This window comes from Larimichthys crocea, chromosome XVII (assembly GCF_000972845.2).
Source record: "Larimichthys crocea isolate SSNF chromosome XVII, L_crocea_2.0, whole genome shotgun sequence".
In the NCBI taxonomy this organism is placed as follows: Eukaryota; Metazoa; Chordata; class Actinopteri; family Sciaenidae; genus Larimichthys; species Larimichthys crocea.
Window position 1 is genome coordinate 4,677,964 of NC_040027.1, and position 14,548 is coordinate 4,692,511.

Genomic DNA, 14,548 nt, shown 5'->3' on the forward strand with positions numbered 1-14,548 from the left:
AACAAGATTTCAACAATTAGAACTAATATTAATCAAACAAGGTCTTTTAATGTTTTAGATTGCACTAAGCACTTTAATTATACCATGCACTCGTTTGCTCAGATTGATCCTGAGGCACTTAGTAAGGTGGTATCAGAGCTAAAACCCTCCACTTGCACACTTGACCCCATACCTACCTAATTTTTTAAATCTGTTTTTAGCTCCCTTTTAGAGGAGGTTTTAAATATTGTTAATCACTCACTATTTACTGGCACTTACCCCCAGGTTTTAAAGACGGCAATAGTCAAACCACAACTTAAAAAAACTAACCTAGATTCCTCAGACTTTAACAACTACAGGCCAATCTCAAACCTCCCGTTTTTAGGTAAGATTGTAGAAAAAATAGTTTTTAAGCAAATTAATAATTTTATTACAATTAATAATATCTTAGAGACTTTTCAGTCTGGTTTTAGAGCGCACCATAGCATAGAAACTGCACTGGTAAAAGTACTCAATGATATCAGAATTAATACTGACTCAAACAAACTCTTTCCTACTTGATCTTAGTGCAGCTTTTGACACAGTTGATCATAATATTTTACTAAACAGACTTGAAAATTGGGTGTGTGTGGCCTTGAATTGGTTCAGGTCATATCTGACTGGGCGGGACTTCACTGTGACACTGGGTGATTTCTCATCAGATGTAAATATTATTGCCTGTGGAGTCCCTCTCGGTTCTATCTTAGGGCCCCTTCTGTTCAACATCTACATGCTCCCACTCGGCAAAATTATTAGAAGTCATAACATTGAATTCCACAGCTATGCAGACGACACACAATTGTACATCACAGTATCCCCACACGACCTCACCCCAATCAACAACTTAGTACAATGCCTAGATGAAATCAATGTCTGGATGGGATAATAACTTTCTACAACTTAATCAGGAAAAGACAGAAATAATAATATTCGGGCCCAAAGACCAGAGAGAACACCTCTCCCAGCATTTTCAATTCCTGGCCCTAAGGACAAAAGATCAGGTCAAAAACTTGGGAGTGACCCTTGATTCCGACCTCAACTTTGATACCCATATAAAAACCATAACCAAAATATCATTCTATCACCTTAGAGATATCACCAAAGTCAGACCATTTATCAACAAGGCTCACACAGAAAAACTAATTCATGCTTTTATCACCTCAAGACTTGATTACTGTAATGCCCTTCTGTCTGGTCTAGGGCTGTTGGAACAACTTTCATTTTTCGAATATAATTCGAGTATTAAAAAAACAATAGAATTCGAACGCAGGAATTTATGGAGCCCCTTAAGGGACATGGTGAAAGAAAAAAAGGGACATGGTGAAAGAAAAAAAAAATGGAAGTGTTTCTGGTGCGCACCAGAAAGTTTCTCGTGCGCACCAGAAACTTTCTCGTGCTCACCAGAAACTTTCCCGTGCGCACTTGAAACTTTCTCGTGCGCACCAGAAACTTTTTAGTGGGCACCACCAGAAAAGTTTCTGGTGCGCACGAGAAAGTTTCTGGTGCGGCCAACGCAGAAGAAAGTTTCTGTGTGCGCACGAGAAAGTTTCTGTGCGCACGAGAAAGTTTCTGGTGCTCACGAGAAAGTTTCTGGTGCGCACTAGAAAGTTTCTGGTGCGCACTAGAAACACTTCCGTTTTTTTGTCTTTCACCATGTCCCTTTAGGGGCTCCGTAGGAATTACTAGTCGAATGTTTTTTTTATTATCATTTTTTTTTTTCAAGACAACGTAATGACGAATTTTGTCGTTCTTCTATTCATTTTTGTTACATGAGTCTGAGTCTGACTGAATCCAAATCTCACGTTGATTTATCGCGTTACTTCAATGCTTGAACGTTTCATAGCGTTGCCTAGGAGCTACAGTATCAGAATTTAATTTAATGGCGAGCGAGGAGAATTCACAGGCGGATATTACCACTCCTGAACATCACAGAAGCTTGGTATGGAAATACTTTGGATTTCCGTCAGAAAATGGAAAAATAACAAACAGAGAAAACCGTATATGCAGGCTGTGCGAGGCTCGAATGAAGTATCATACCACGACGAGTAACATGCGGACACCCTGTTGACGCTAACCCTGGCAAGCTAGCCGAGCTAACTTCGGACACTGTGAACCTCAGCCCAAGCAGGCATGAATCACCTCTTTCATGCCTGCCTCACGGGGCTTATCAGCCGAACGTCAAAGGAAGATAACCGATAAACTGACACGATTTATCTGCAAAGATATGAGGCGATAAACATCTCGCAGGGGTCTGGGTTTAAAATTTCGTCCAGGAGTTAGAACCCCGGTACGCAGTTCCTTCCCGTGCAACCATCAGTGACAGAGTTGTTAACTTTATGATGCAACAAAAGACAACATCAAAAAAATGCTAAGCGGAGAAAACATTTCCCTGACCACAGATGGATGGACCTCGATAGCCACCGAGGCATATGTGACAGTCACCGCACATTTCATAAACGAGGACTGGGAACTGAAGGACATCCTTCTTAAAACAGCCGAAGTCCAGAAAACCCACACAGCTGAACACGTCGAGAGTGCATCCCAATATACTGAGAATTACAACGTGAGGCCCCAGTCGGTGCTGTCCATTACCACAGACAATGCGGCTAATTATATTAACGCTGTCGAGAGGCACCTGCAAGTAGCCAATGTACCATGCATGGCCCACACTATTAACTTGGCTGTGAGGAAAGGGCTAACAGTGCGAGCTATCGAAAGCCCTATCAACAGACTGAAGGCCACAGCACTGCATTTCAACAAGTCAACCACGGACAGCTACCTGTTGGAATCTAAACAGAGGCTGCTCGGAGTGAAACCTGCTAAGCTGATCAATGATTGTGCCACCCGTTGGAACAGCACTTACGACATGGTGTGTCGGGCAGCGGATCAGCAAGCTCCGGTGGCAGCTGTCATCATGGAGAAAAAACTCGGTCATCTTGAGTTGAACACCAACGAGTGGAGCCTCATGGAGCAGGTGAGTCACAGACATTAAACTAACACAGCGATTTTGCATGCCTAAATTAACAAACCAATAATCATTAACAGGCCATAACATGTTCAGCGTGACAGAGGAGCAGAATATTAGGCCCACCGTCAAATATTCTTACAGTAGCCTATTTATGTTTTTTCTGTAGGTGAGCTCATTGCTACAGCCTTTTAAAGTGGCCACGGAGGCATTATCAACTGACCGATTTCCAACCGCATCAGCCGTTCTCCCCCTTAAGTACGTGCTTATGTCACATCTTCAGCCATCTACCGGTGATCCTCAAGCACTCAATGACATGAAAACTAAGATCTCCGCCGACCTCGAGAAGCGCTACAGTCATACCAAAGATGCGTTCATGCTTCTCAATTCTGCTAGTTACCTCGACCCCCGGTTCCATCGACTGATTCATCTGACCGGAGAACAACAGCAGGAGGTGCGCGATAAAGTACATAGAGAGATGAGGTTGATTGCGGAGGATGAAGAGCACGCGGAGAATGAAGAGGGAGCAGGGGATGGAACCCCTCTGGGTGCTATGGGGTCCCTTTTGGGGAATGTTTATCGCCAGTTTGCTGGTCCAGGTGGTACTTTGGACAGTGGACTTGTGCTACAGCAAGAGATGCGCATGTACGATGCTGAGACACCAATACCTAGCGACAGCAACCCATTGTCGTGGTGGAAGACGTCAGGAACCAAGTACCCTCACCTCGCCCGGCTGGCACGGCGCTACTTGAGCATCCCGGGCACCTCAGTTAGAGCAGAAAGGGTTTTTTCCACTGCTGGCATGATAGTAAATAAAAAACGCTCTGCACTAGACCCAGCAAACGTGGATCGCCTGGTGTTTTTGGCTAACAACCTTTAGAAATAGGCCTAATAAAAAGATGTGGCGTGTTAGAAATGTAGGAATGCCTGACTGTTATCGGCCCACTGCCGCCATAAGCACTTTCACTTTTGTATGTAACGTGCGCAATTTGAGTTATTTTTGAATTTGCAAAGTTGGTTATTTTTGTATGCACTTGAGTGCGCAATTTGAGTTGTAGTTATGTACGATTTTAGTTATGTTTATGAGGCACTTTCAGTTTTGCCTGTGGGCAATTTCAGTTATTTTCGTAGGCTATGTGACGCACTTTGAGTAATGAGTTGAATTTAATAGTTAATAGTTGATATATTACTTCTGTGTAAACATAAAGGTGAACCACATAACCTATCCATTCTTTTGACACCAGAGCATTTTGGTATTAAAAAAAAACAAAAAAACAAAAAAAAAAACAGAAGCATTTTTTTAAAGGACCAGGTTTCTCCAGCAGCCTTGACGCGGCTCAGTGTTGTACTCAGAGTTGAATTAAAATTCAGAATTGAACTTTTCCTTTTCTGCCTGATCTTTATTATTTACTTACAACAAACATCTCTTGACTTCTGGTATAGAATGTTTACTGATTACATCGGAACGCCCTCTACTGGCCAAAAGTATAATAACTCCATGCCCTACAAGGTAACCTATAGTAATGCATAAATAGGCTATATTTTAACATAAAAAATTCGAATATTATTCGAATTAAAAAAAAAATAATTAATGAAATTCGAATGGGATTAAAGAGGAAGGATGACAGCCCTAGTCTGGTCTTCCTAAAAAAAACTCTGCAGCCCGAGTACTGACAAAGACCAGACAGAGGGCACACATAACCCCTATTTTAAAAGCCTTGCACTGGTTACTCGTTAGTTTTAGAATTGATTTTAAGATTCTCTTATTGGTTTTTAAATCACTGAATGGCCTGGCACCGACCTACCTTTCTGACATGCTACAGAGGTATGTACCAGGCAGGTCCCTCAGATCCTCCCTCGGCATCCGGACTCCTAGTTGTCCCCAGAACCTCCACAAAGAAATTTGGTGAGGCCGCTTTTAGCTACTGCGGCCCCCATCTCTGGAACAGCCTGCCTATGGATCTGAGGGACTGCACCTCTGTAGACATTTTTAAAAAACAACTTAGGACGTACCTCTTTAGCCTGGCTTTTACCTAAGGTGCCTGGCCATTCACTACTGAATTTTTATGCCCTGATCACTCCATGTTACTTTTATCTCTGGTGCTTATTTACTGTACAGGTCATATCTACTTATACAGCAACTGTTATGCTTTTTATCCTATAGGTTCTTTTCTTATTTGTTTTATTGTTGAAGTTTTATGTTTCTACTTTTTCTTTTAATTTCTATTTTTTTATGAAACTGCTCTATTGTCTATTTCTGTTTTTACTCTGTTCTGTGAAGCACTTTGGGCTACAATTGAGTATGAAAGGTGCTATATAAATAAATAAAGTTGAAGTTATCTTCATTTACCACTATTTTATACATTTTCCAAGTGTTAATTACCCTTCTGCACTCTGCCCTTTTCATTCCTCCTGGGCTTCTGTAGCCCCTCCCCTCTGCCCTCACAGTCCCATTATGTTCTGATGAGGGTAAGTTGAAGTGAAAATGTAGTAATTTATGTTGAAATATTCGGTGAATATTATTCTCTGTTATATTATTTCTGTTACCAAGTTGTTTTGTGTTGCTTTGTACCGTTAATATAAGAGTTATGGATGTTTTTAGTCTCGCGTTTTTGGCGCGATTTGTTCATGCAGTCTGTAACTCATGTAGCATTAGCTTGCTAGTTTGTGCTTGCAAAAATGTAAAAAGCACCGCAACTTTCACCGCAATTCTTTTGAAAACCTAATGCAACATCAGGCTATTAGGCCACAACCATTTCAAAAAAGGCCCGCAAAATACTGGTGGGACTGAAATACTATGAAGTACCTCAAAATTGTCCTCAGGTACCTCAGTAAATGTATTTAGTTAGATTTCAGTTTGCTGCTGTTAAATGAGAATATATGAACGTGGCCTGCAGGAGGCGCTGTGAGCTCCTCACACTGTGTTCGACCTTTTCCATCCAAGTGAGCTTTAAATGCAGCATGGAGAGTGAGTGAGAGTGAGAGAGAGAGAGAGAGAGAGAGAGAGAGAGAGAATTTATGAGGCAGAAAATGACCCCTATGGATGAAATCAGATTAGTGTCACCAACAAACAACATGTGTGACAACAACAATGGCAATAAAATGTGTGACAACAACGAAAAACAGCACGTTGGACAACGACAATGACAACAACAACAAACAGCAGGTATGACAACGACAATGACAACAACAACAAATAACACTTTTGACAGCAACAATGACAACAGTGACAGTGACTACAAGAGCAAACAACACTTTTGACAAAGACAATGATGGAAATAACAAACATCACATGAAAACAGCAGCAACACTGTACCACAGGCTGCCGACGATGGCGATGATGAAAAAGAAGTACATGTACTGTGTGATTTTAACTGATGAATTGACTGAAGACAAAGATTTATCTGCAGCAACAAACACTAATTCAAAATGATTTAAAACATTAATCAGGCTGTCAGGTGTGTCCCTCACTGCACAGCTCTCCTGCCCTCTCCAGCCACTACAATGCCAAATGACAACGAGTCCCTTCCACAGGTCACAAAAAATACACTGTAAATATAAAAGGAGAATTAAGTAAGAAAAACAAAAAGTTTCTTATCTTCATTGTACATGCATGAAAACATGGTTATGAATATTATATTCCATGTCTGCCTCTAGATCTCACACACTGCACCTTTAATAGAGAAAGTAATAAGGAAGCCAAATATTCATCCAGTCATGTGATGTCACTGTGATGTTACTGTGATGTCACTGCTGAACTGTTACACTTGGAAAACACCCATCAAGTCGAACACAACACTGATGATCAATTGTAGTACTACTATTGCTACTACTACTGTATTCCAGAAATACTACAGGAATATTACAGCAGTACAACAGGAATACTACAGAAACACTACATGAGTACTACTGTAACATCACAGTACTACATTAATACTACATAAAAATGTACAGGAATACTACAGCAGTACTACATAAATACTACATAAATACTACAGAAGTACTACAAGAATAATAGTATTAAATACAACATAAATACTACAAGACATTTACAGGAAGAAAGAGGAAGAAATAGTACAGAAATATTACAGGAATACTACTGAAATACTACTGGAATACTATGGGAATATCAGGTATACAACAGCAATACTTTAGGAACACTACAGAAATACTACAGGAGTACTACCGAAAATCTACAGAAATACTATAGGAGTACTGCAGGAGTACTACACGAATACAGGACTACTATGGGAAATCTGCAGGAATACTACTGGAATACTCCAGGAGTAGCAGTGTGTTGTGTGTTGTTTGAGTGTGTAGCAGTCTACCTGTTGTGCCTTGAGGCATCACTGTAATGTGACTGAATGAGCATCACACACATGCGCGCGCGCGCGCGCTCTAAATCCCTTACAAGGTCAAGTTGGTGTGTGTGTGTGTGTGTGTGTGTGTGTGTGCTATTCCGGGTTACACGCGCTGTTAAAACCGGATTCACGCCGTGTTAAACGTCTAAATATTTGGAAATGTGCACCATATTACATGTATGTTAATGACGTCCTTACCGTACACGCCCTGGCCGTGCACGCTCTGCAGGAAGCCGGTGAACAGCCACAGGAGACCGAAAACTAAACCCATCTTCACATCCTCCTCTGGCCGCCTCGCTGCTTCTCTCCCCCCGGGGATGAGGTTGTCAAATCGGTTCCCCGCAGCTGCCGCTGCCGCTGCTGATGCTGATGCTGCTCCTCCCTCCTCCTCCTCTTCCGCTCCAGCCGGCGTCCCTCCGCACGGAATCCGGCCCGGTGACCGGTTCTCATCCAAAAATCCAAACGTGTCCCCACCAGCACGCCTCCGCCACCCCCCCAAACCCCGGTCAGACCTGACAGGAAGGTCCGGTTCTGCTCATACCGGGGCTAACGATAGCTAAAACCGTCAGAAACAGTTGACGAGGATGACGGTCAGCGCAGAGCCGAGAAGAAGGGCAGGTGCCTCAGCCGCGTCTCCTTGATGGTGACATTGTAGAAAGAAAAGATTAAAATTAAACAAAAACAGCGTCGGTGCACCAGAATCCTCCGACCGGTACGATGCTCACAAGTCCCCCTGCCCCTGCGTCGAGTCACACAGAGTGGACAGGGATAGCGCTTCCGGGAGGATATTTTCAAAATAAAAACGAAAGACAAACTTGTATGGCTGATTCAAATCAACTGATTCACTTGTGTTGAGGAGAAAACTCTTAGAAAAACTTGATGAAAAAATGACACAGAGACAGCTGCTTGCGAATCCGAACTCCTTTACTTAAAATCTTCACAGCTTTTTATAACATCAGTGTTGCATAACCAAATCACCCAAATTGGACCCAAACATTCTGAACTTTGTTATGATCACATAGTCAATGTTCTGAGTGTCACATGAAATTCCCAGAAATGTGTAATATGGTGTGTATGTGTGCTTGACCTCTCTAAGGCAACGTGGCAAAACATGTCAAAACTGGCGATGAATGTTATCTGGCAGAACAGGCAATTAATACTGGCACTATCCCAGGCCATGATACCGTTGAGACCAAGACCTCCCCAAAAGATGTTTTCTCATCTGTGTGTTTATGTGTCTATGTGTGTGTTTGTGCAGTTCTATGTGTGTGCTTCTTATTATCTTACATTTAAAAGTATATATGCATCACTCAGAACACGACACTAGACAAAAACAAAAAAAACATCTCACGTTTGGAGTAAAATTTGCATAGATACAAAATGTAATAATGAAACAGTGTTAGGTTAGATTCACAGAGAAATAAAAGAAGAATGAATGTTAGAATACTAAAGAAATGCATTATATGTAATATATATTATGTAGTATATTATGTATATTATAAATGTACTTGTTCAGACCACTGGAATTCTTTCAGCTGACACAACATAAGAGAATCAAATGAATAAACTGTGACTAGGGTCAAAGGCAGGTTTTACTGTCGTCAAAAAAAAAAGCTGTGATTCAGTTACATGGACAGTTAAATTAACAGGACTAACTCAAATAAACTCATGTTCTCAGTGTCTATAAAAAGAAGATAAAGGAGTGCATTTTTATAAGTTTTTATATGTAACGTCTACTAATGTGTTGCTTGACATGTTTACACTTTCCTTTTTGTTTTATCACTCTTTAAAGTATTTTTCCTTATTCCATTTCATTGTTTTTTATAATATTTTTATACAGTCTGTTTTCATGCAGGTTGAAAAATTTAAAATAAAAAAAGGTTATCATTTTATTATAGTCCACACATAAACATATTTTGTTTGGTTTGACTACATTTTTGGAGTTCAAATCTAAACATCATCTTGCACCCATTAAATCACCACATCCGTCAATGTAGGCTTTTATTTTGACGGAAATACGGTCTGGTTTTCGGTCGTAGTCTCACAGTTTGACATTCAGCGGAATCCGCCGCGCGAAACGTCACGAGCCGCCGGATTGTGACCGTGACTGTGGCCTCACGAGAAAACAGCAGCCTGTAGGTGGCTCGCGGGATGGAACGACCGCACGAGCCTTCGCTGCGCAGGTGTGTGATTTTCCCCCCCCTGGGACTCCTGAGTGAGGCGGGAACAGAGAGATGTAGAAAGAGAAATGTCACAGCCAATTACCGATTCATAAAACATGAGTGGAAATGGTTGAATGATGAATCAACAGAAAGCTGTGGATGAAAAACTAAAAATTAAATGTTTTGTTTCATAAATCAGCAGGTCATTTCCTCCATCACTTCATTTTCATCTTCACTGATTTCAGATCAAAAGTTTCAACAAATTCTCCACAAGTCTCAACATGTGAACAAACACTGACTTCCTACAGGGGTGTCAAAGATGGGCCCGCGGGGCACATCTGGCCCGCCTAGCTTTTTCATCTGGCCCGCGGCCCATTTTTAATAAAATATAATTTTATTAAATTTTTTATAATATCGTGACACAGCGCTGTGCCGGTTAGCTTAACACCGCATGTGTAGCCGCGGCTCACTAGAGCGGGCTCTAATGAAGGCTTGGTTCTTTGAGAGCAGGTAGCGGACACTTTTTTCAATCTTGACACCCTCGTTGGAAAAATGTCGCTGTGGAAAAAGAGAAAGGTGGACACTGAGTGTCGGATCTTCCAGGAAAAATGGACTAATTCGTATTTTTTCACGGAGATGAATGGAAACCTATGTGTTTGGTGTTCATGCAGCAAGTGGCTGTGCTAAAGGAAACAATCTTAAACGCCACTACGAGAGTCGGCAAGTTCGGTAAGGTTGGAAAGATATTCACAGATTCTGAATTCCGGGATCAATAAGTAAGAGGCGAAACGTTCAAACACAAATGGTGCCTCTTTCACATCGTAATAGCATATACTACGAGCTACAAGAACCAAAAACCCGTTTTGTAAAAGAACAAGCCGTCCTCCGAGCTGGACGTATAACATTGATCTCTACGAGCAGCCAGCGGCCCGACGAGTGTGCAGGGAGCGTCTGCAAATTTCACTTCCAAGAGAGACGCTGCAAACAAAAATCAACTGTTATACAGTGTTATGACTCCAAAATCACTTTACACATCAGCAGTCTCCCCGTGGTCATACTACAACAGGTGTTTTGGAAAAATACACTTTTTCATAATTTTGATGATTTTTTATTGCAAATATTAATCAATAACTCCACTCTTATGCATTATTATGACTCCAAAATCACTCCACACATCAACAGGCTCATCATGGTCATACTACAACAGGTGTTTTGGAAAAATATACTTTTTTATTATTTTGGGGAGACTGGAGGTCTAACTTGGCTTTGATTTCTGTCTTCCTGGAACATTTCTTACATATTTTTTTTTATTGTTCAAAGCTATATTGTTAAAATAATCCAAGCTCATGCCTTCCATGTCATCTGCTTGCTCTGCTATGAGCTCTGCTGTGAGATATGACAAACATTGTTTGAGCTTTTTTGCACATGTTTTGTGAACTATTGTGATGTGTTACTGCACAACTTTTAAAGCCTCGGTTTGTTACTTTTTATTTTATTGAAGAAAAATTCTTTAAATGAAAAAGATTTTGTATTGCACTTGTTTTTAGCACATTTTTTTATCTATATATTTTTTTATATTTTCAAATTTATGCAGTGATTTTTGTGCTCTGGCCCCCTTGAGCTCATATATAGCTGTATGCGGCCCCTGGACCAAAATGAGTTTGACACCCCTGTTGACCCCCTGCACGTACAGACCTGGCTGCAAACTATTTGAACCTCCATTTTATTTGCTTCAGGCTGAACAATGGCTCTGTGACCACTCCTACAGTGCTGAGTAATAATTTTCCTTTTACTAAAAAGCGGCAGTTTATCCCAAAATCTAAAAAACAAACAAACAAATAGCGTATTGGTATGTCCATTTATTTAACTCGAGCATGCTTTCAAGAAGACCAACAACACCAAACAGCTTTACTTCTACTAGAAACAGAAGCACTGATGTCAACTGATGCTAGGAGAGTAACTACAGCAGCCAGGGAGCAGAAGGAGCAGAGTGTGTGTGTGTGTGTGTGTGTGTGTGTGTGTGTGTGTGTGTGTGTGTGTGTGTGTGTGAGTGAGTGAGTGAGTGAGTGAGTGAGTGAGTGAGTGAGTGAGTGAGTGAGTGACAGACAGACAGACGTTTAACCACTTCTAGTAGAGTGGCAGGCGGCGTCTGTGGACTGTGTTAACCTTTCTCCTGTGTTAACAGGTCGGTTTCGACCCGTGTCTTAAATCAGCTTTAAAATACACTAAAAACAATAACCTATCATCCAATGTTTTTGTCATCTCTTGGTTACCTTGTTAGGCCTCCTTATCCATGAAAATGTTAGGTTTAATATTTTTGGTGTGGGTCTCTGGGCCTTTTTTTTTTAATCAGTATACCTCTCAATTTCAATAAAAAAAAAGAAAAATTAACCTCAAGAGAATTATATAAATAAATAAAAGGTTGTTGTGTTACCTGAATATTACTGAGGGGTATAGAACACATCTCTGAAATGAATTTGCTTGATTTATTTTTTCATTTTAAAATTAATAACTATAGTAGCATCTATGGTGTTATGGGTCAGTTTCGACCAGGGCCGGTCTTAGCTATGGGCAATGTGGGCGGCCGCCCAGGGCGCAGTCTCCGTGGGGGGCGCACGAGTGCCCATTCGCCCAGGGCGCAAATGTGGCCAGGACCGGCGCTGGTTTCGACCCATATATATTTTCTTCAAGAAAATGTAAAAAAAAAAAAAAAATTGTCAGCAATAGAACTTTATTATAAACACATTAAAACACAGGACAGGTCACAACACAAAATATTGATTTTTGAAGTTCAAACAAACAACAACCAATCAAACAAATCGAAAAAATAATAGAAATCAATTACTACTCCCAAAACTATTAGAAAGCCCAGGGCGCAAATGTGGCCAGAACCGGCGCTGCTAACATATCTGGACATGCCCATCTTTGTTTGTTTTGTTTTTTTGCAACTATATTGGACAAATGAGCATCCCCTGAAGCTCACATGATTGGGAGAGGAGGTGGCTGTCAGTGTGTTGGCTGACAGTGCACTTATGATTTCAATTTTGGCTCAATTATTGCTTTATAATCTTGTTTTTTATAACCGGGTTGAAACCGACCCTAACACCACAAATGACATAATTTCAAGAGCATTTCATAATAGTGAAAAACAAGTTTTGTTTAATTTTGTTGAAATCAAGGTTCCTGACAAAGTCAAAAAGCCTTGATGCAATAAACTAATTTTAAGTGATTCTTTTATACATTTAAAAACTGAAACCGGTGACCCCAACACAAGAGGAACTTTAAACCTTCTTAAGACAATGTGAAGTGAATGTCAAGTGAATGGCGCTGCTTCCTGCTCCCTATCGTTCGCGTCGTCACTTCTTGTCCGCGTATTTTTTTAGAAGAAATTACGGATATCCATACCGAACACTACAGCTAACTAGCGACTCTATGAGCAACTGCGACCATGAACGTCAACTCGCCAAGTAATAGCGGACCCTCTGACTCAGTGACCCGCCCCCATCCACCTGTAACTGGCCAGCACGTTGCCTTCGTTCGTTGGTTGGATTGGTTGAATTGTATGATCGACAAACCGAGATAGGAATAATAGAGGGTTGGCCACTCCGAGGTAAAAGACAAAACCAAAATAAAATAAACAGCCTCCAGCCCAGGGCGGGCACGGCTTACTCTATGAGCAGGCACGGCCCGCCAATGCCCGCCCATGCCGCCGGGACTGGGCATGTGACAAATTAGTTCCATTCCATTCTTTTCTGCTTATCCAGGGTTTGGTTGCGGTGGCAGCAGGTTTAGCAGGGCACTCCAGATGCCCTTCTCTGCAGCAACCAGGCTAGCTGGGCTATATGGTCCCTACAGCAGGTTCTAGGTCTGCCCGAGGTCTCCTCACAGTCAGACGACAAGGGGCAACCCTACAAGTTCAAGTCAAGCGGTCCTACAACCACTTAAAAGACTTTGTACAGAGAATACGAACACAACTCTCACTTTGGTTGTACAAGGGCCAGATGGCTCACCAACTCGTACCAGCCCCGGTACCCCATACTCCCTCAGTACTCCCCACATGAGCATCACACTATTATTAGGTGTTCTTAGATATTTACATATATATACTAATAAACCATAGCTATTTAAAAATGGCCAAATAAAATATATGACTGTAATTAATTAATCGCAATTAACGCGATAATTTGACACCCCTGATTTTAGTTGTATTTGTGTTACCTTAGAATGAGACTTTTATATTTAGAATGCTGACTCTGATCGGACCTTCTTCATTCTTCACGTCTCACCACCACAGTTTCTCCATCATGCTGCAAATTCTAGCAAAAAATGTAGATTTCGCTTCAATCAGCTGATTTTAATTTAGCTGTCACTGCTAACGCTTCAAACGGACCAGAGTTGGCTTCCTCAGATGGTCCGGTTTGTTCAGGCAGGTGTGAAGCTCATCCGAACTCTGAAAACGGGTCTCAGGTGAACCCTGGTGCTGGGTCGCTTACAGTGGGAAAGCAAACGGACTATCCAGAGAAGCAAAGATCAGAAAGACAATCCATGAGCCGGGTTTTCTTCTTGGTGGTCAGAGCTTCTTTTGGGCAACACCGCCCCCAAATGAACCAATCGAACGAGTCCCTCGGACTATCCTGGCGTGAAAGCAACAAGTTTCATTTAGTATTCAAACACTTCCAAACTCATTATAACAGAAACGTCTGTTACATGTAATAAAAGTCATTTCTTCATGCAGCTCCGGGTGATTCACACGTTGCTTCTTTTAGCTTGAGTTGTATTTTGAGTTCAGCTCTCCGTCATGCCAGGAAGGAGAGAGTGAGGCGGATGCAATCTGTCAAATATCTTTAATGTCGATACCAAATAAATGAATCCATCATCAGGGGGCGTCCTGATCACATGATCTCTGCTGCTGCTATGTCTTTACTCACCATTTTAAACTGTCTCATGTTTAAACGTGATTCAGTAATTAGACTTAGTTTGAGATTCTCAATGTAACGCCTCTCTGCTCTCCTTCATTCTCGGCCTGTAACAAAATCTGTGAA

The 14,548-nt window shown here is 41.4% G+C and overlaps 2 protein-coding genes across 3 annotated transcripts in view; one reads left to right on the forward strand and one right to left on the reverse strand.

Annotated features, from left to right (window-relative positions):
* mdga2a (MAM domain containing glycosylphosphatidylinositol anchor 2a) overlaps nt 1-8,111 on the reverse strand; it is a 99,595-nt gene extending 91,484 nt beyond the window's left edge. For both annotated transcript variants that reach the window (XR_002041579.2, XM_019254448.2), the window contains exon 1: nt 7,543-8,111. Coding sequence is in view for 1 of the 2 variants with exons in the window: in XM_019254448.2 (XP_019109993.2) it covers nt 7,543-7,615 (73 nt within the window). In the remaining variant the exon portion in view is untranslated. The remainder of the gene's footprint in view (nt 1-7,542) is intronic.
* Nucleotides 2,583-4,568, forward strand: LOC113748014 (zinc finger BED domain-containing protein 1-like). Its single transcript, XM_027290423.1, has 2 exons — nt 2,583-2,992; nt 3,153-4,568. Exons 1-2 carry the CDS (start codon nt 2,678-2,680, stop codon nt 3,861-3,863), a joined length of 1,026 nt encoding a protein of 341 aa, XP_027146224.1. The 5' UTR covers nt 2,583-2,677; the 3' UTR covers nt 3,864-4,568.
* Nucleotides 8,112-14,548: the final 6,437 nt, after the last annotated feature.

Coding starts and splice junctions, on each gene's coding strand:
- LOC113748014 (XM_027290423.1), top strand. CDS start 2,678: ATGGCCCACACTATTAACTTGGCTGTGAGGAAAGGGCTAACAGTGCGA. Junction 2,993..3,152: donor AGTGGAGCCTCATGGAGCAG/GTGAGTCACAGA, acceptor TTTTTTCTGTAG/GTGAGCTCATTGCTACAGCC.